At 42.3% G+C, this 19,617-nt stretch overlaps 1 protein-coding gene across 1 annotated transcript in view; it reads left to right on the forward strand.

The window, feature by feature from the left end:
- Positions 1-19,116, forward strand: part of CDH8 (cadherin 8) — a 272,479-nt gene extending 253,363 nt beyond the window's left edge. The window contains exons 10-11 of the mRNA XM_063140865.1: positions 14,383-14,634; positions 18,087-19,116. Of these exons, the coding sequence (XP_062996935.1) occupies positions 14,383-14,634; positions 18,087-18,580 (746 nt within the window). The 3' untranslated portion in view covers positions 18,581-19,116. The remainder of the gene's footprint in view (positions 1-14,382; positions 14,635-18,086) is intronic.
- Positions 19,117-19,617: the final 501 nt, after the last annotated feature.

Raw genomic sequence — 19,617 nt, forward strand, 5'->3', positions numbered from 1 at the left:
ACCTTTGGCATCGGGGCCCTCTGTTGTATTAAATAGCTTGGGTATGAACCCAGTATGTAGAGCATCAATCTCCCACAAGACATTAGAAAAGAGCCTTTTGGAAAGATTTGATTTGGCTATTAAAAAAATTAACAGAGCAATCCAATGGAGGTAGGGTTGGTAGAATCCATGGCAAACGAACTGCCCATTACTCTGCTCTGCCAGCCTCACAATGGCAGAGCAGAAGGCTGGGGTAGCATTTTCCCATCTCCCCCTTTCTTCTATTATTTTCCTTTTCTTCTTTTTACATTTTACCGCCATCATTGTTCCCAATGAAATGGAGCCAGGTTCCAGGGGTGTATTGAAGGGATGGGAGGGATATGCATGTTGTGGAACTGACATGCCCAGGTATACAGCCTTTTTGCCCTCTCTGCCATTGGAGTGCCTACAATGGCAGCAGACTTTTCCACCATTGGTATAGGGATGCAACTAAGGGCAAAACTCCTGGTCCACTCACAGAGATTCCTATATAGTATGGCTCCTGGGAAAACCACATGGGTTTAGGGAGTTCCAGGTTACTTGTTTCTGAGTGGGCATCAGAATTGGGGTTCAGGAAGATCCAGGGTCTGAATGGGCTTTAGGGATGGCACCTAACACTTCCATAGGGACAAGTTTTCAGGAACTCAAGCAGTGATTATTGCTGAAGCCTAGTACCATCATACTTTATATGATCCTTGTTTGCCACATACTGTATCAGCCAGGGGATATTGCATTCAGTATATTATTTGCAGGCTTAAAGTCACCTCAAGTTAAGGGATGAAACAGCACTACAGAAAGGAAGGACACAATAGAAACATCTTCTTTGGCATTACAAGTAACCTTGCTTTGCGTCTGCCTGGCACAATGTGGCACATGCTCAGTACAAACAATGGAGGGGGCAGAACAGTGACAGCAGATCAGTGGCCAGGTCAAGAAACTTTATGGTAGTAAGTCTGCACCAAGGGCCATCAACCCCATGGGCTAAGGGCTAATCATGTTAAAGTCACTTCAGCCTGGTGACTCTCAGATTTTGGGTTGATCCCATATATGACTTTTTGATGCTCCATAATCTTGATCCTTAGTTCTGCTCACTTGGCTTCCCCCCTGAAGCACTTCACGTCAAACTTGGTGCCAGCTTTGAGGCATCAGAAATGCTCATGGGAATCCATGCTGCTCCCCCAGCAGGCACTACATGGCCCATGAGGAAGCACTCTTCCCAAATATGAGGACTCAAGCATGCTTTTGCATAAGGCCACAGCTAGACCTAAGGTTTATCCTGGGATCATCCAGGGTTCGCCCCTGCCTGAGCACTGGATGCCCTGTGTGTCACCTAGATGAACAGGTTTGACCCCTGGACGATCCAGGGATAAACCTCAGGTCTAGCTATGGCCTAAGTCACCCCATTCTGGTTCTGGTTCTTGGTCAAACAAGGGTGTGATGGAATTTGGGGAGTGCAGGATAAAATGTTGGGGGGGGAGAGAGAGAGAGTGAGAGAGAGAGAGAGAGAGAGAGAGAGAGAGAGAGAGAGAGAGAGAGATCTCCAAACCCCTTCTTTGAGGAACTTCCAGGAATTACAATATTATCTGCCCCTACCCCCAGCTTCTAAAGTGTTAGTGAACCCAACAACAAAAGATAGGAGAAGTGCAACTCAGTTGGAAGTGACCATATAAGATTGCTACTCTCCTGTACTAAAGGTCAGAGAACAGTTTCAGCATACTTAAGAGACAATTATCTAAAGTTCAGACTTTTCAAAAGGAACAGAACTGGAAATTATACGTACAATTATCTAAAGTTCATTTTTTTTCCTCATGAGAAGGAATGGTTTTTGTGTGTGAGAGAGGGGGGGCAGCTCTTCACTATGACATATCTTATTTTATTTTTACTCCTCGCTTGTGTTCAACCATGGTAGAGTCAACATTTTAAAAAAATTGCCTATTTTTATTTCATGCTTCAGTATTGTGTATAAGGAGGGAGGAGTGATGCCAAAGTTTACAGTCTCCACTTATATATTGAAGTTTAAATCACGAGAGAGAGAGAGAGAGAGAGAGAGAGAGAGAGAAGAATATATTGTAAGAGCACTTGTTAGATCAATGTTATAGAGACTGGCTATTTCTGCCTTTGTCATGCATATTTGGCAGGGCCATTTAGTTGCCCGTTATTACTTTATAAGCTAATGGACTCAGACTACCCATGAATTTGATTCATCAAAGCCTGCACTCATACCAGAGTAACTGCCTTTGTTGAACACATTGTGCCTGCCCCATCCTGAGTGAAGCTGTAAGCATTGCCACCCCAAGACATGGTTTCTCTATGGTGCATGCCTATTCCCCCTTAATGGAGGTGTCTTTCCCACTCCATTCCCCTGAGGAGGAGCTTCGCACATCAGGAATCAGGGGCTAATATACAACTCCTCCCTTGGTTTCAAACTGTCCCAACTGCAAAGCTATGGGCAGGTTAGGGAACCCACCTAGTGACTAAAGATGGTACTGTAGGCTTCATACACACAAATATGTGGTCCAGAGGGTAATTGGCCTGTTACCATCTCAAAAACCTCCATTGGGTGACTCTGTGCAGATGCAAAGTTGGCAGGGAAATACATTTTTTGCCGCCCTTACTGCCATGGAGTAGACTTTCTAAGAAGTTCTAGCATGTGTTTGATCAGACCCATTTTGAATTGATGTCCCACTTGTTTCAATACCCACAGCTCCCTGGAAAACCAGGGAGTTCATTTTGCTCCTCATCATGGGAGAGGATAGGGCACCTGGATAGGGGAATAGAATTGTGATAGACCACCATGGCTCTACCTGTCTCCTACATTCTGCCTGCTGCAACACAGAAAACCTTAGTGGCAAAGGTGGGAGTGATTTACTCCTCTAGTCTTATCCAACCAGGTCTCCATGACACGTCAGCATGCTCAGCCAGGATTAATTCCTAGATGGCACTTTTTCCCCATTCACTGACCAGACATTCAGCCAGATTCATCCATACTTAGATGCAAAAGCCTCTAAAAGATTTTTTATGGCATATGCATGGGGATGGGTTTTGCTGCTTATCACTAAAGATGACACATTATTATTATTATTATTATTATTATTATTATTATTATTATTATTATTATTATTTTACATACATATACAGCCATATAGCTGAGGCTCTCTGGGCGGTGTAAAAAGTAAAAAACAGTAAACATTAAAAGACATATACAAAAATTAAAACCATAAAATACAAACAAAAACAGACAATATCCATTTAAAAACAACCATTCTGGGGTCAGTAGAAAAACTCAGCACATGCTGTTAAATGCTGTTAAATGCCTTACAGAAGAGAAAAGTCTTGACCTGGCGCTGAAAAGATAACATTGGCACCAGGTGAGCCTTGTCAGGGAGATCATTCCATAATCGAGGGGCCACCACTGAAAAGGCCCTCTCCCTTGTTGCCATTCTCTGAGCTTCCCTTCGGGTAGGCACCCAGAGGAGGACCTTAGATGTTGGTTCATGTCAGAAGAGGCATTCCATCAGGTATTGTGGTCCCAAGCCATGTAAGGCTTTATGGGTTAATGGATTGCCCAAGAGGTCTCCCTGAATAATTAGATTTCCCATAAGATTTCAGTATTATAAAACACACTGTCCACCAGAAATAAAAGAGTTTAATTTGTGAGCTGCGAAAATAAAGTTTTCCAAGCACAGATATTTTGGGAGGGCTGTCCCCTAGCAATTTTCACTACTGCATATTTAGTTGCACTATAACATCTTACCAAAAGAACCTTTAGATGTTGTATCATGTATTTATATCATAGCTCACTTAATCTATGTTACACAGTCATGTTGGTTTAACATGTGGCATATTATGATGTAAGACACATAATTTGATAGGTGAGCTGGAGCTATAGACCAGGTAGGTGTGTGTGTGTTTTCTGTTGTTTAATCTTTCCAGATCTCTCATATAAAATTTGACAGCAGCCATTAATTTGATTTTCCAGAACACACACCACAAATTTTTGATGTGAGCAAAAAGTGGATCATTTTGAATTATCCATGAATGCGTCTGCACGTGTACAGCTTGGCTATCGTAAATCAGCTTCAAAATACCATAAAGCTGCATAATTTATTTACTGATAATTTTAATAAGCCTTCTGGCTGAACAGGACATTTTTGTCTTTATTGTCAAGCTTGTGCAAAGACTCTTTCTCGTAAAGAATGCGCTGCGCATGATGTGCGTGACTTTGCTTTGTTGAACATGTGCTTTCGAATCTGTTTGGTTTTCCTCAGATTTTGCATCTGCTTCTGTGGTTCGGAGGTGATGTATCACTCTGGCTGTAGTGATGTCTTCAAGTAGCCACAGACAAGAAGCGAGACTCATGTGATAAAGCTATTTATGTAGCATGAATACAGTATAACTAAGGCAATATTAACCATGAGTAGGATGGGACAAAACTTCTTTCCCTGTCTGACCCATTGGGAGGGGAGTGACCCATTATAGGGGACCCATGGGGTGAGTGAGAGTGTACAAGCCCACCCAGCAAGCCTATCCTGGTTTAAACACCCCCACACACACCCACTGAATCATAATATTCAAATATGGTCTAGGCACATGGAAATGAATGTGCTTTTTTTGGATCTTCTCACTGACTACATGTTCGCTGCCTCAGACATGTTGATGGTTCATAGCAAAATATGTCTCAAAATGAATTCTGAAACCCAAGGCAGATCCCTCACACAAATACCCTACTTCTACCACATGTGGCTAACGACAAAGCAAATGACAGGATTCTTCCATTTTAATTCGTCTGGGTTCCTCTTAGAGGAAGTTGATGCCAAGCATCCAGCTTCTTTCCCCCTCACTATCCCCATGATTAGCTCCCAATCTCTAGGGTGTGCCATGAAATTTACAAGGGGTATTGTCACAGCGGAGTTTCCAGCTTAACAGGTGGTCTTGAGTGTCTTGTCCCATATTGCCATGGGAAGAAGAAGCTTGCTGAAGCCTGCAAGTATTATGTCCACTGTTCACCTGATCACCCAGGACCTGAAAGGTGACATGAATTGCAACTGTAAATCAGGCCCAAAAGAAGGGAAGCATCACAGGTGGCGCTCATACAAAACTCAACATATCCCAATCAAGCTGGTCTTGCCCTTCTTTCCCCCCTTGTCTGCTATTGGTGGCATTATTGCAAACAAAAAGAATATCTTCCACTAAGGAATAATGTACACTAGAGACCAACATGGACTGTTCAGCCATTCAAGTTAAAAAACCAAGGCTCACATAACAACCCTCTGGCCTGCTAGATCAAAACTGGTTATAGGTTGGACCAAACCATACTAGCTCCCCTGAAGCATTGAATGGCTGCAAACTGGCTAACTCATTAGACCATACTGGACTAGACTGCTGCCCTCAAAGGGTGAACAAGCCCACTACCAACACCTCATGGCCAGTGAAGAAGATTAGACACAACTCAACTGCACTGGGGGCCCACCAGGGTGAAATGTAGCAAATCCAGGCTAATACCTCCCACATGTGGCAAGACTATTCCAAGCTGCCTGACATCCCCAGGTAGAATCACCTCTGTCCATCACAAGCCATTTGGCTGCCAAGTTGTGAGGATTTTTTTCCCACTCTGATGGGTGGGGGACAAACAGTGCACCTAAGAAGTATCCCTGTCTCCAAGGTGTTGCTCACTCCAGCATCCAGAAGTTAGAAAGAGGAGGAGCTTAAATAGCCCTGCCTGTGAAAGCATCATTCCACTTTTCTCGGTCCTGCCTACAACCATGTCCCTACATGGAGGCAAGGCAGTATGAGAAAAGGTCCTTATCAGTAGAGCAAGGATACTGGATTACCTGAGATTGAATACTCTTCCCCATGATTATGGGGAAGAGTGTTCAAGGGTGCTTGGGGAAGAGGTACCATCCCATTTGGCCCCATAGCAAGTTGGAATGAACAGTTTTGTGGCCTGGTTAAAGATGGTGAAACCCCATCAGTATTACTGGTTTAGTCTAATAGTTGCAATGGGAGAGGGAAGTTCCAGAAATAAAAACAGACACCAGAGCTTGGGGTAAAATAGGGCCTCTTTATTTACTCACGGAGATTCTCCCCTCCATGGATCGGTGCGTGAACGTGCGGGTATTGAGTTTGTTTAGCTACAGGCTCTAGCCTGTCCCTCAGGGTGAGCCACTCAGCTGAAACAGGGTAGGCTGACCATATGAAAAGGAGGACAGGGCTCCTGTATCTTTAACAGTTGTATTGAAAAGGGAATTTCTGCAGGTGTCATTTGTATATTTGGAGAACCTGATGAAATTTCCTTTTCATTACAACAGTTAAAGCTGCAAGTGCCCTGCCCTCTTTTAAATCTGGTCACTCCAGTATAGCTCCTGCAGCTTTAACTGTTGTGATGAAGAGGGAATTTCACCAGGTTCTCCATATGACACATGCTGAAATTCCTTTTTCTATGCAACTGTTAAAGATACAGGAGCCTTTTCATATGGTCACCCTAAAACAGGGGTCGGGTGTCCCCCCCGCCCCTTCAAACTACACTTGCGTGTTTGGTGAGACCGACCCGCGTCATCCCCACTCTGGCTGCAAAGCTGAATCAATGAGACAAGAAGGTCTCCAAACACAAACCACATCATGACCCGAAAGCTGCAAAGCCCCCGAGGAACAGGACCTCTGGCTTGACAATCACCATAAAGGTGCCAGAGAGCTCACTGTTCCTATTCTGCCTTCCCAAAATTCCCGCATCACCCTGCCATTTATAATTAACCTATTTATCCTCCGTTTCTAAGATTAGTTCCAATATGGAGTAGGCAAAAATCTGAATATCACTAGATGACAGGGAAAATTCCTACTCACCCCCCCCCCCTTCAAAGAAGATGACTGGACATTCCCATACTGGTTTATAGGGAGGGAGGGCAGGGCCGAAATCAAAAGAGGCCGGATCCTCACAGGGGCGAGCCTTTTACAGCTTGGCTCCACCCCTGCTTCATGAGGTAGCACATGTGCCTAGCACACATGCATGTATTTTCTTTATTTCTGGCTCCCGTCCCCTCACAAAAGCTGCCCCCCACCCAAGCCGTACCGGCTGGGCGGGGATCGGGCTTGGTTAACACTGTGCAATGCAATCCTGTTTGAATCTCACCTAATCTGTCAGCTCATTAGGTGTAATGCAGAGAAATAATTTAGTTCCCAACCATGAATATAGAAGGCCCAAATATAACCATTTTCTTTTATTTCACACCAGCCAACTTTTATCTAAACATAAAGAAATGTACTTTACCAGAGCCCTTGAGGTTTCCAGCTGTAAAGTTCCCAATTAAAATTTCTTTCTTTTTGTTCAAAAATAACATATCCAGCGCACATAATTTATAATACAGTCTTTAATGCCATTAATGATTTGATCTTTCTAAGAACATTTTTTTTAATGAAAAGGGAAAAGAAAGAAAAGCAGCAAGGTAGGTGGAAGTTACACAGTAGGGGAATCTGCAGATCTCTACATATTAAAGACAGTACCATGAATTTAAGCATCACCAGGTACATACTTAAAAATGTAGCCATGGACTTAAACAAATACCTAAAAGTTATAAACTGTAATTATTACCTAATACTAAAGCCCCCGTGTCTGCATACATTTACTCGGGTGGGCTTGCATTTCCAAGATGAGTGTGTAAAGTTTTCCACCTACGTGATTCGTTTTAATGCCTTGATTATATGCCACGCAAGTCAAACCTCCCAAGGACCTTGCTTATTATTTCCATGATATGCAAATGTGGCATCACAATAAACTGCCTCAGTAGAAGAATTTTAATGTAACTAGAAAGGGATGGCAACAAACAGGGAACAAGCAACACCAAGCCAAGGCAAGGTCTATTTAAATTGGTCTAAGAGCTGCTTAACTACCATGTGAGAGCTTACAGACAAGTGTGCTTATTGGTCAGATTGTATTCGATTCAAGCTGTGCAAGTTATTTCCAAGGCAATTGGAAATAGCTCAGCTCCCAGAAGGCTAGCAGATGTTTGGAAAATAATCCTTCCTCCCCACCAGCCTATTGTGATCCCCAGAATGCAATGGTAGTAGTCATGGAGCACAGGGTCTTTCACCCTGGTCATGTCACCAGGGAGGGAAGGGGAATGAGATAATTCTCCTCTCCCCTTGCAATAGCTCTCCTCCCACTGCCATCCAACACTGGGCCTTTAGGGAAAGTGAAGGGAGGAGAGATGTTTTGGAATTTGAGAGGGTGAAAGGACTCCTTGCTTCTTCAAGGCAAACTTTATGCATCCCTGGAACCAAGCAGCACAAGCTCCACCAATACCTTTAATTTAGCTCAGAAACCATTATGTGAGAATGCCTGGGGTGACACCCTGGTACTCCATTGTTCTATGCAATTATAAGAGTGCCTGTGTTTAGGTCTGCTAATGCACTCCTATCATTCCATGGAACAATGAAGTACCAGCGGGTTACCCCAGACCTTTCAACGACATAGACTTGGATATCGTTCACTGCAGATATATTTGTGTGTGGGGTGTGTGTGTCAAATATTGTTCAGCCCAGGTAGAGACTGCTGGGGGGGAAAACCCTATTTTGGTGATCCCAGCGATGAGGTATTGGTCCTACTCCATGAGCCAGACTAGTGTGAAAGTATCCATATCATTGATGACCTTCCCTGCCATGGCTGGCATGTTGAGGTCCCATGCCATTTGCCTACCTTGTGCCATATATGCATAATAGATATGTTGCAAGCAGAAAGAGTGGGAGGTGTGCTGGAGGCAAACATCAACATCTACAGAACGTGCTCACATCCATAAGTGGGCAGAAGCAAGCGTGCTATAAAATGCTCGTCTGATTGATTGCAGTGAGTACAACCAAACCATTGTGACATTAAACATGATTAAAGCTGCCATCCTCTACCAACTTTCTGAGGAGTAATCCCATTGAACTCAATTGGATTTAAGGCTGAGAAGACACTTATTGCACTGCAAGTCTTCTTTTTTTTTAAAAAAAAAAGTAGACTGGTGTGCACAGTTTATTAATACACCCTTGAATTACAAGCCAGTGCAGTTCAGGCTACTAAAGAGTAAAATGAATACTCTAAAAAAAGCAGAATAGAGTATGGTGCAGTGGGGAAAAGCTCATGTGTTTCATCCAGGTGATATCAGGTGTGAAAATACAGATGCTTTCAGAAGGAAGATCCAGGATCTTCCTTCTGAAAGGGGAGGTGATCTGATCCTGGAGCATCCATCTGCCTGATTTTTGGCAATCCCCTTGCCTACACTCCCAATCTCTCTCCGTTCAGCAGGGTGTCCTGATTTTGTATACTACTTTCAGTAGACTGGGGGGCGGGTGCCTTGGGAATAAGGGGCAAGGAGGTTCACTTCTGCCCATGCAGTTGATCCAGTGTAATACAAGATCCATGTGTGTGTTACATCTGGGGCGTGGGCAGTAGGGAGCTAGGCTGGGCCACCGGGACCCAGGGGAGTGAGGCAGAAGAGAACACCACACTGAAGTGGGATCAAGAAGGGTTCTGCTTTATTGACTGTCACTAGTGTGTGCCAGGGCCAAAGCCAAAGCCGCCTGCCAAAATAGAGGCAGAACTACGGCATAGCCCAGAGGCAGTCTGAGGGTCAGGAACCAACAAGGCGTGGCAGAGGCAGGAGCAAGGCAAAGTCCAAAGGCAGTCCAAAAGTCAAGAATCAAGGAGACATGGTGAAGGTAGCAGCAAGGCAAAGTCCAAAGGTAGTCCAGAAGTCAGGAACCAACAAGATCAGGAATGGGCATAGAGGTTCATGCGGAGCCAGACAGCACAGGGTTGCTGTGGCAAGGGTTGAGAGAGAAGTGCAGTGCTTAAATAGCTCTTACCCTGGCCCCTCCCAGCTGGACTCCAATCACAGCTCCTGCATGTAGTCAGTCAGGGGCCTGAGGCTTGCAAAGGCCCCAGCAGGACAGGTCCTGACCGAAGACCTGGGTCCTGCAAGCACTCAGTACAGAAGAGATCTTGTGTGTGTGTTTAGAACAGTTCTGTATTTTGATGTGTTCATGTTTTGCAAGCAACATCCTGAATCCGGTTATAAAAGACTTGGAGGACTATTATAGCAGAAAGGGATGTTAGTGGTTTTTAAATCAACAAGTGAATCAATTAATAAATAACAAAAGGCACAGCTCAGAACAGCTATCCTTCCATTTAACTTGGAAGCCACATTTATAGGTGGCGTATTTCCTCATGAAATGTTATTTGTTTTGTTAACCAAGGCATAGGTAAATAAATAACACATACAAAAACGCACTATGATGAAGGATCAGGAGGCTAATTGGGGAGATGAGTGGAGAGCAAGCCGTTTGCCACCCTCTTGAGCACCTGCGTCGAAGCTAATTCATACAGTAACCGTCATGTCTGCTCCTATAGGAGCTGCCTGCTGTTTTCTCAGCTTCCAAGTGCTATTTTTGTTGTTGTTGTTGTTGTTGTTAAAGGGTCTTCTGGAAAGGGAGCACAAATTAAATGAAGTGATTTTATTACTAATCGAGAAGATGGGTTGTTTGCAAGTCACAAGTTGCATGAATTCAATAAATATAAACCATTTCATGGATAGTTCCCTGTAACCCCCTGGCAGCAAGTCAAGTACCAGCGTGAAGGAGCCCACATAGTTAAGGAAAAGAGGGAGTAAGGAGGAGAGGGGGCACTGTGCTGCAAGGCCATATAGAAAGCAATGGCAACCCAGTAATGTGCAGAGATTGGGTGCATTCCCCTACTCAGGGCTTCTTTGCTTCAGCATTTCTTTGGGGTGGAAAGAATGATTTTATTTATTTATTTATTTATTTATTACATTTATATCCCATTTTTTTTCCTCTAAGGAACCCAAGGCGGCATACACAATCCTCCTTCTCCTTTTAGCAATTCTAGTTATGCTATAAGTGGAAAGAGTGGGAGATGAATCCATGGAACAAGAAATGAATGGAAGAGGGAGAAACCTGCTCATGCCTAGGTTCCATTGGACCCTTCCATGGACCATTGGACCAGATTGCCCATTTTGCCGTGCCAGGCAAAGCCTAGGCCACGGGGAGGGATTTGTGGGTGGCGCAAGGGGGAGACTGGCCATCCTGCATTGGGCAGGAATTCGCGCCACTTTGGACTGGGAGGGGACTTGACCAGATATACTTTGTGCGTTACCCTAGAGTCAGTGTCAAACAGGAGATAGAAAATCTTTTCTGAAGTGGTATTGAAGTGTAGTTGATACAGAATAGATTCCAAAAATTTGGTTCTTGGTTCAGAGTATAAAGAACAGAAGAGCAAATAATGAGGCAGATCCTCAATTTCTGGGGCCCCACAAATACCCAGACGGAGGGCCAAAGGGGTGCGCTGATATCTGCCATCCATCACAGCTAATAAACCATATATGATATGGCACTTACACACACACACACACACACACACACACACACACACACACACACACACATTCTCCAAGGGCTGGCCTTTATGTAGGCGAAATGAAAACACTTTCACATTGGCCCTATTCAGAAGACACCTTAAACCATGGCTTTAACCATGGTGGTTAAGCCAGAAAGCCAGGCTGTGTTCAGAAGACACCTTAAACCATGGCTTTAGCCATAGTGAATAAAGCAAAAACCCTTATTCATTGCGGTTGAAACCATGTTTTAAGGTGTATTCTGAACACAGCCTGGCTTTCTGGCTTAAGCACCATGGTTAAAGCCATGGTTTAAGGTGTCTTCTGAACGGACCCACAAAAGGTTTGGGGAAACTGTCAGGTTTACAGTAAGAAAAGAAAAGAAAAAAGTCCTGGTGGTGATAGGAACCCAAAACAACTCAAAGAGTATTGAACAAGCTCAATTGGCACAGAAAAACAAAATAGGACAGGGTGGGGAGAGAAAATGAAAATCCTGAACTCCACACTTCACCCATTTTTGTTGCAGATTCTACCTGTGATTCAAAATAGTGTTCTGAATCAAGCAATACAGAACACAGATGACTTGTTAAGTAAGCAAATAAATCCAAGTGTGTTGCATGTTTAAGTGCTTCCCGGCATACACAGAATTGCTAACAGGTAGGAGGAGGTGGGAGAGATGGTGAATGCCAATAATCTAGGGATTTGAAGCATAATAGAAAAATCTCATACATTCTGTAGGAGAGTGAATTCAGTAATTACCTAAGTTATGCTTCGTTATTTGATTTGCTGGGTGCATTAAATAAAGCCAACATTTACCTCACTTGAGGTAAACTTCAGGTTTATTTGTGGCACTGCCTACATTTCACATCATAAAAGGCCCTCTGTAAATCCAGCAGTTGCATAAGTTCAATGTTGACCAGTTGAATGATATCAACTGTGCCTAAGAGCTGTGAAGAAGGTAACAAACATCGCTATGTGAAAATAGAAGGAAAGATCAGCTATTTACCCTTTACACCCAATTTCCATAGCTAAGGTGATTGTTCAGCGCTTTTGTGTGTTCCAGTATCTGAGTTAGCCCCGTGTAATTATTGTTGGATCAAAATCCTGTCTGGCCAATCTATCTATTCCATTTCCAAGCACAATTTCTGACATCGCAAAACACCTTTACTGATCATAGGGCACCCATTAAGGGATCAGCCTTAGCTCCCCCTTTCTTGACTCTGTGAAGCTTGAGTCAACATGAGTTAGCCCTAGCTTTGGTGTAAAACAGGGACTTTTAAAACATTGTATGTCAACCTTTTGATTTTTAAACAAATATAATAATTGTGCACAGTTAGTTTTGTAACCAAATGTTTTATTTTGCTTGTTGTCACTAAATGATCTACAAATGAAGGTTGTTGTTCTCTCTCTCTCTCTCTCTGATTCCAAAATTCTCTTTCTCTCTCCCTAAACCATTTCAGCTTTCTTAAATTCTGTTAGTAGGGAGTAAGGTACATTGAAAACAGTAGGATTTAGTTCTTAGTAAATATACATAGGGTGCACAGTGAAACCTTCTGGGAGCTGTCTATGCTGGTCTAATATATATAGTAGTGGATAATTACAGAGAAAGGAAATGTGTGAAAGAAGTGTTATGTGGGTATGTAAAAATATATATGAACAATGTGGGTGGTTTAGGACTGCACAGAATCTTATTTCACTTCAATATTTGATCTGAAAGTTCCATATTTAATAGGCGTGTGTGCTCTGCACCAAAAATCCAGCAGTCTGATGGACCTCCGATAAACTTCCAAAATCATGATGCAATCAGGGGGCAGTTTTGAAACCCACAGTGTGGTTAGACGATCATTCAGAGCCCCAAATGGATCCATATTTTAGGCAACGTGAGGGCTTGATTCATGTTGATGGATGGCAAACTGAACACTTCCATATTAGGAAGATTCTGATGGGTGAGGGAGGGGTAGTTTGGAGATTGGTATCTGTGGCTACCCACTAACCACAGTCTCCTCCCTGCCCCCCTCCAATCACAATGCTTAGGGGGAGGGGTTACAAATTATCAAAGAAAGAGCATGTAGCACTTCTCTTTCATAAAAGATGGTCTAGGCTGAATGAATGTCCCGGAAATGAGTACGTTCCATCAGCTTTCCCTAGCATCTTCCTATCTGGGGGCATTTTGAAGCCCCCCTCTGCCCTTGCCCCATGGGTCCAGCATGGTGAGTGGTCTGCTTCTATGTGCATGGTGTGGGAGCCTTGCACACAGCGCTGTTGCTGCTGCTATCAGCCTGAGACTGGCCGCTGGCTTGAAGGGGGTGCAGCCTCTTAAGTTCTAGTGTACCTGGGATCCTCCACCACTAAAGAAAAGATCCCAGGCACCAGACTTGCATTTTGAAGGAGAGGGTGCGGTTGGAGCCTCAAGACCACCCACACCCATCTTCTCCTGCACTTCAGAATGTGTGCATAAATTTAAAAAGTCTTAAAGCAGAACCATAAAAGTATAACCATGCAGCAGTAAACGCCTGACAGAAGAGCCATATTTTTACAACTTACCTACAGGGCATGAGAGAGAGGGTCAATCCGGCCTCTCTAGGAGAGACTTCCACAACCTGGTTTCCACCACTGAAAAAGCCCTGCTCTGTGTTCCAGTGGTGCATACATTTTAAAACAATGGGATATGGAGCAATTCTTCTGATGACAAGCACTTTAAGTAGCCAGGCTCATGCTGGAGGCCTCGTTCAAATGTCTTAACTAGTCTCAAATGAGGCTAAAGATGTTGAAGGGGGGGGAATGGTACAGAGAATGCCATTGGTGCAATACAACTTTGTTCATATTAAGGGTGACAAACTGGCAAAATTGGGAGACACTTGTCTAAACCCATGGGGGAGGGGGAGGGAAGGTAAGTGGTTTGGGCTCAGTCCTAGTCAAAGATATACTTCCTTTTTACAGCCCTTTTCTAAAACACTTCTCCCCTCCCACTCTCTTCCAGATAATACCCTTAACATTTTGACAAAACATAACGGATTCAGCCGGCAGAAGCAAGAAGTCTATTTTCTACCCATCATAATCAGCGATAGCGGAAATCCTCCCATGAGCAGCACCAGCACCCTCACCATTAAGGTCTGTGGTTGCAGCAATGAGGGTATTGCCCAGTCCTGCAATGCTGAAGCTTATGTCCTCCCTATTGGCCTCAGCATGGGAGCTTTGATAGCAATACTAGCCTGCATCATTCTGCTGCTAGGTATGTATTCATTTTCTGGGGAGAAAGTCTTCCTAATTGGAAGGGAGCATAGTTTTGCTGTACAGTACAAGTTTTGCATGCAGAAGTGCTCCCAGGAATTCGGATGAGCACCTGCTCAAGATCCTACAAAGCCACTGCCAGCCAGAGTAGACAATACTGGGCTAAATGGACTGATGGTCTGACTCAACAGAGAACAGCTTCATGTGTTTCTGGTTCATAAATTGCTGTGAGTATAGGCAAACCTTTCTGGAAGGAAGTTCTGGGCATGATCTACACTATAATTTTATAATGGTACTGAAGTGCACTGACACCTGTTGGGGCCCATGATGCATCCCATATACTTTTTTCAAACCACTTTCATAGTATTATATACTTCTTGGTGTAGATCTGGCCCTGTAGTGAAAGCCAAGTGGAGGATTGCTTAAGGAAAACTTGTTGCTTTTATATGCATGTCAGAGCAGAAGGCCACCACGAGTTGACCATCCTGGAAATGAAAAAATGGCTTCGTTGAATCTAGAATGCCACTTGCCCCTGGATACCAAAAAGATCACTTGTAGGCCAGCCCTTGGCAAGTTGTTACTCTGCAAAATGAACACAGTCTGCAGCCCATGCACAGTAGTCTCCAAATGCTTGACTACTCTTCTGTTTTTACAGAGCTATGCAGGCAGCAAAACCAGGAGGCTTATCAAACCCTGATTGAGTCACTATACTTTCTTGGAGAGCTACATTGGGCTTGGTAGTCAAACATTCTGCAGGATATCATAGGCAGTAAACTAGAGAAAAGTGATATGATGTCTCAGTGGCAAGACTATGGGCACAATTACAGTCAAGACAGGATACCTGTGATCAGACTGTCAGATAATTATTTAAATTAAAAGTCCAGCAAGGGACTCCCACTTTGGTTAGAACATTGGCACTGGGGTACAGCATGTTCAACTGCTTCCCTGTGATGTTTTCTCAACTTAAATAATCGTAAATGTTGTTCTTAGCCCCATATATTTCTTCAGGGCTAGCAGCTTTGATGGGATATTTCAGACCAGGATTCAAGTATGGCTTAAAGTGGTTGAACCCACCATTAAAATGGTGCCATTAGAATTGGATCCAATCACAGATCTCCCATCTCACATGGCGTGAACCTGTTTCTCCTGATGCCATTACTACTGAAATTTGGCTGGAAAATAAATGGTAAACTAATTTAGGGAATGTTTCTAGATCAGAGAATAAAGAGAAGTGTCTGTGTCCTATTCAGCTAATAGCAGCCTGTAGTAGCCACAGCAGTGAAAGATATTCTCATAACGATGGAAATTCTCATATTATTCTCCATGTCTTATACTGATCAGAAACGGGTTTGCACATTTTATCAGTATGCTTGGAGATGTGTTACACCAACGTTTGGTGCTGCACAACACAGGGATTGCTCAACCCGGAGGATAAATCTACTGATGTAATTCCACTTCCAATTCTTGAATATAACTGCCATTAAATATCCATGCATGCCATCTCAGAATGCAAGCAACTGAACACAAAAAACTGACTTTTTATCAGTACTTCTGAAGTCTGGGTGTCCCTGTTCTTAGCTGAATGATGATATTTTCATCTCTTGTGGGAGTAACTGTCAATGAAAGCAAAGCTCATGGAAAATGAGTTATTACCCTGCAAATGGGTTGTTAACTGGTCCAACGGATTGCTTAGTGCTTTCACATAAATGTGGTTGCAAATCTCAATTGTTAGCAATATATTTATAAAGGAAGGAATCACTGAATAACAACAACAACAACAACAACAACATGGCAAAGGTATACACATTCTTCTACAAAATCTTGTAGATTGTTAATCCAACAAAATGAGCTTTCCCCTCCCCCCAACCATTGAAATACACTGTACTAAATTCAAACTTTCTACAATCAAGACATTCCTGATAGGTTAAAAACTGTTTGGATTGTTCTTAGCATTAGTAAACATTATTTGTTGTCTATACATCATTAATACACCATTCACACAGTCAGAACTACACTAAGCAGGATATAACACTTTGAAAATGTTTTGAAGACTATATAGGAAGTGTGTCCTGGGCCTCAACAGTTGTCACTACTGTTATATACCATTGTAAAGCAGTAGTGTAGATTCTGCCCTGTGCTCCAAGGGTTATCATGAATGTTTAAGAATGTTTAAGAAAGCCATAAAGACTGATCTCTTCCGGCAGGCCTTCCGAGTTGAATTATAAGATGCCTTTTTAATAATGTGCTCTTTTTACTAAGTTTAAATATTTTAATTCGTTATATGTATTTTATGGTGTTTGCATTTGTGTTGTACCCCGCCTCGATCCAGAGGGAGAGGCGGGTAACAAATAAAATTATTATTATTATTATGAACATATTGATCATGGAAAGTTTGAGTTTAGTTTTTCTACTGCACATTTAAATGGTATTATTATACAAATGGGTTTTAATAATAATATTTATTTATTTATTTATTTATTTATTACATTTTTATACCACCCAATAGCTGAAGCTGTCTGGGCGGTTCACAAAAATTAAAACCATAATAAAACAACCAACAAGTTAAAAGCACAAATACAAAATGCAGTATAAAAAGCACAACCAGGATAAAATGATGATAATAATGATAATAATAATAGCAGTAACAGTAGTAATGGTGAGATAGTTCACAAATAGACATGTGGAAAATAGTCCTGTGAAGTTTAATGGATTTTATAGAAATATATGAGTGTCTAATTTACATGCCCCAATTCTGCTTTCATCCTACATGTGCAGAACACACAAGTATGGATGGGTGAGAAACTTGTTTTGCAAAATTTGTGCTGCCTAAACCTAAGCACAGAGTGGAATACATTGAAATCTATACTTTCATTGTGTTTGCAATGCAGTTGGCAAAATGATATGTGTATACAAAAATATGTACATTTTTGTAAGTGTGCACAGACCATGCATACATTTGAAAAAAGGGTATATATTGTACATTAGACATGAAAATACGTACGAGTGTTCATGAAGGCTGTTGCATAAATGGCAGTCATAATGGGTCCATTTACACAACATTACATTTCCAGAAACCCTGAGCCACCATTTTTACGCACAATGGTGGTTTGATGAGCAGACCATGTCACATGCGGTGAAGAGGTCTCATAAGTCTGTGGTGGTTCAGTGAACGGACTCCACTCCCCTTTTCAGACTCCTGCAATGTCCCTTTTTATTAAATTTCTTTACTGCTCAGTAGCTGAAGCGCTGAGCAGAAATTCCCAGCCCCATTTTGCTTTTTTGTGGTGGAGGTAGGGGGATTCACTCTCCAAGGAATGTTGCCTAAAGTGCAAACTTTTGATCCAGACATAAGAGAAATCAATATACCACTTCAATAAATGTTTCTCCCCCTTCTTTCTCTTTTATTATGTGTTGCTTTCAAAGGCTGATGATCTCGTGATGTTTCCTTTGCAGTCATTGTGGTGCTATTTGTGACGCTGAGGAGACATAAAAACGAGCCTCTTATTATCAAAGATGATGAAGACGTGAGGGAAAACATAATCCGTTACGATGATGAAGGCGGTGGCGAAGAAGATACGGAAGCGTTTGATATTGCAACGTTGCAAAACCCGGATGGAATAAATGGTTTTTTGCCTCGCAAGGATATTAAACCCGACCTTCAGTTTATGCCCAGACAGGGTCTGGCACCTGTTCCCAATGGTGTTGATGTTGATGAATTTATCAATGTGAGGCTGCACGAAGCTGACAATGACCCTACAGCACCTCCGTATGATTCAATTCAGATTTATGGGTATGAGGGAAGAGGCTCAGTAGCTGGTTCTCTAAGTTCCTTAGAGTCTTCAACGTCAGACTCAGATCAGAATTTTGACTACCTCAGTGAATGGGGGCCACGTTTTAAAAGACTTGGGGAACTGTACTCAGTGGGTGAAAGTGACAAAGAAACTTGACAGTGGATTACAAACTTTTTTTTTTCACTCTTGACTTAAACACTCATGTAATATTCTAGGGCCACTACTGTTAGTTATGACTAATGTGGCTTTTTGTTTAGGGGCAACTTTAGCGCCAGTTCATCTATAAAATCAACTACATTGTAATGTTGAACCAAAAAAAAAAGTACATAAATCAAAAGTATATGTTAGGAGGTCTGAGTCTTGTGGAGTGTGAAGTTAAGTACGTAGAGTGTCTAGAAGTCTTTGGATATTCTATATTCACATGACCACTCCGAAGATGGGGGTTTGGATATTTGACAGTCTCAAGTGATGTGAACGGAAATGAAATGGAGATGATGCTTTCCTACATAATGGACCTCTATGGATTTTTGCTGATGAAGAGTATCTTTTGACAGTCTGTTGAGAGGTAATGGTTTGTTTCCACATTGCCAACAAAGATTCCACTACACACACACACACACACACACACACACACACACACGAAGAATGTTAAAAGCAATATCTGGTCTTCTAATCTTTGCAATGCTGAATAATAATAATGAATTAAAAAAAAACATTGATAAAGTGATAAAGTTCCTCTCGGCCTCAACTGTGCAGTGACCGTAAGTTGTACATATGGTAATTGATGGCCGCAAAAACCACAGACTGAATATCATGTTTAAATATTGTGTCAAGCCTTAAAATATTCACATGTTCTTAATCCATTCCAGTGACAGGATTCAAAATCCACAGTTGTGCAAAAGTTCAAGGGTTGGGGAAGAGACCCTAAGTTCTCTACATTTAAAACAACATGGATTGTTTTCTAGAAGGATCATTCCTGCCATCTACTTTGTCTTCTATAAGAAAAGGGGAGTAATCAGTGAAAGAGGATGGACTCACATATATGAAACAAAAGCTGATTTTATTGCTTAAAGAACAAATTTATTTGTTTAATCCCTGAAAATAAATATTTTATTGATGTCCATTACTGCTTTTATTTATTAAGATTGGTTATTGGTAAGAGTATAAGGAAAGAGAACAATCTAAATTATACC

Source organism: Elgaria multicarinata, chromosome 14 (genome assembly GCF_023053635.1).
Source record: "Elgaria multicarinata webbii isolate HBS135686 ecotype San Diego chromosome 14, rElgMul1.1.pri, whole genome shotgun sequence".
NCBI classification, from domain to species: Eukaryota; Metazoa; Chordata; class Lepidosauria; order Squamata; family Anguidae; genus Elgaria; species Elgaria multicarinata.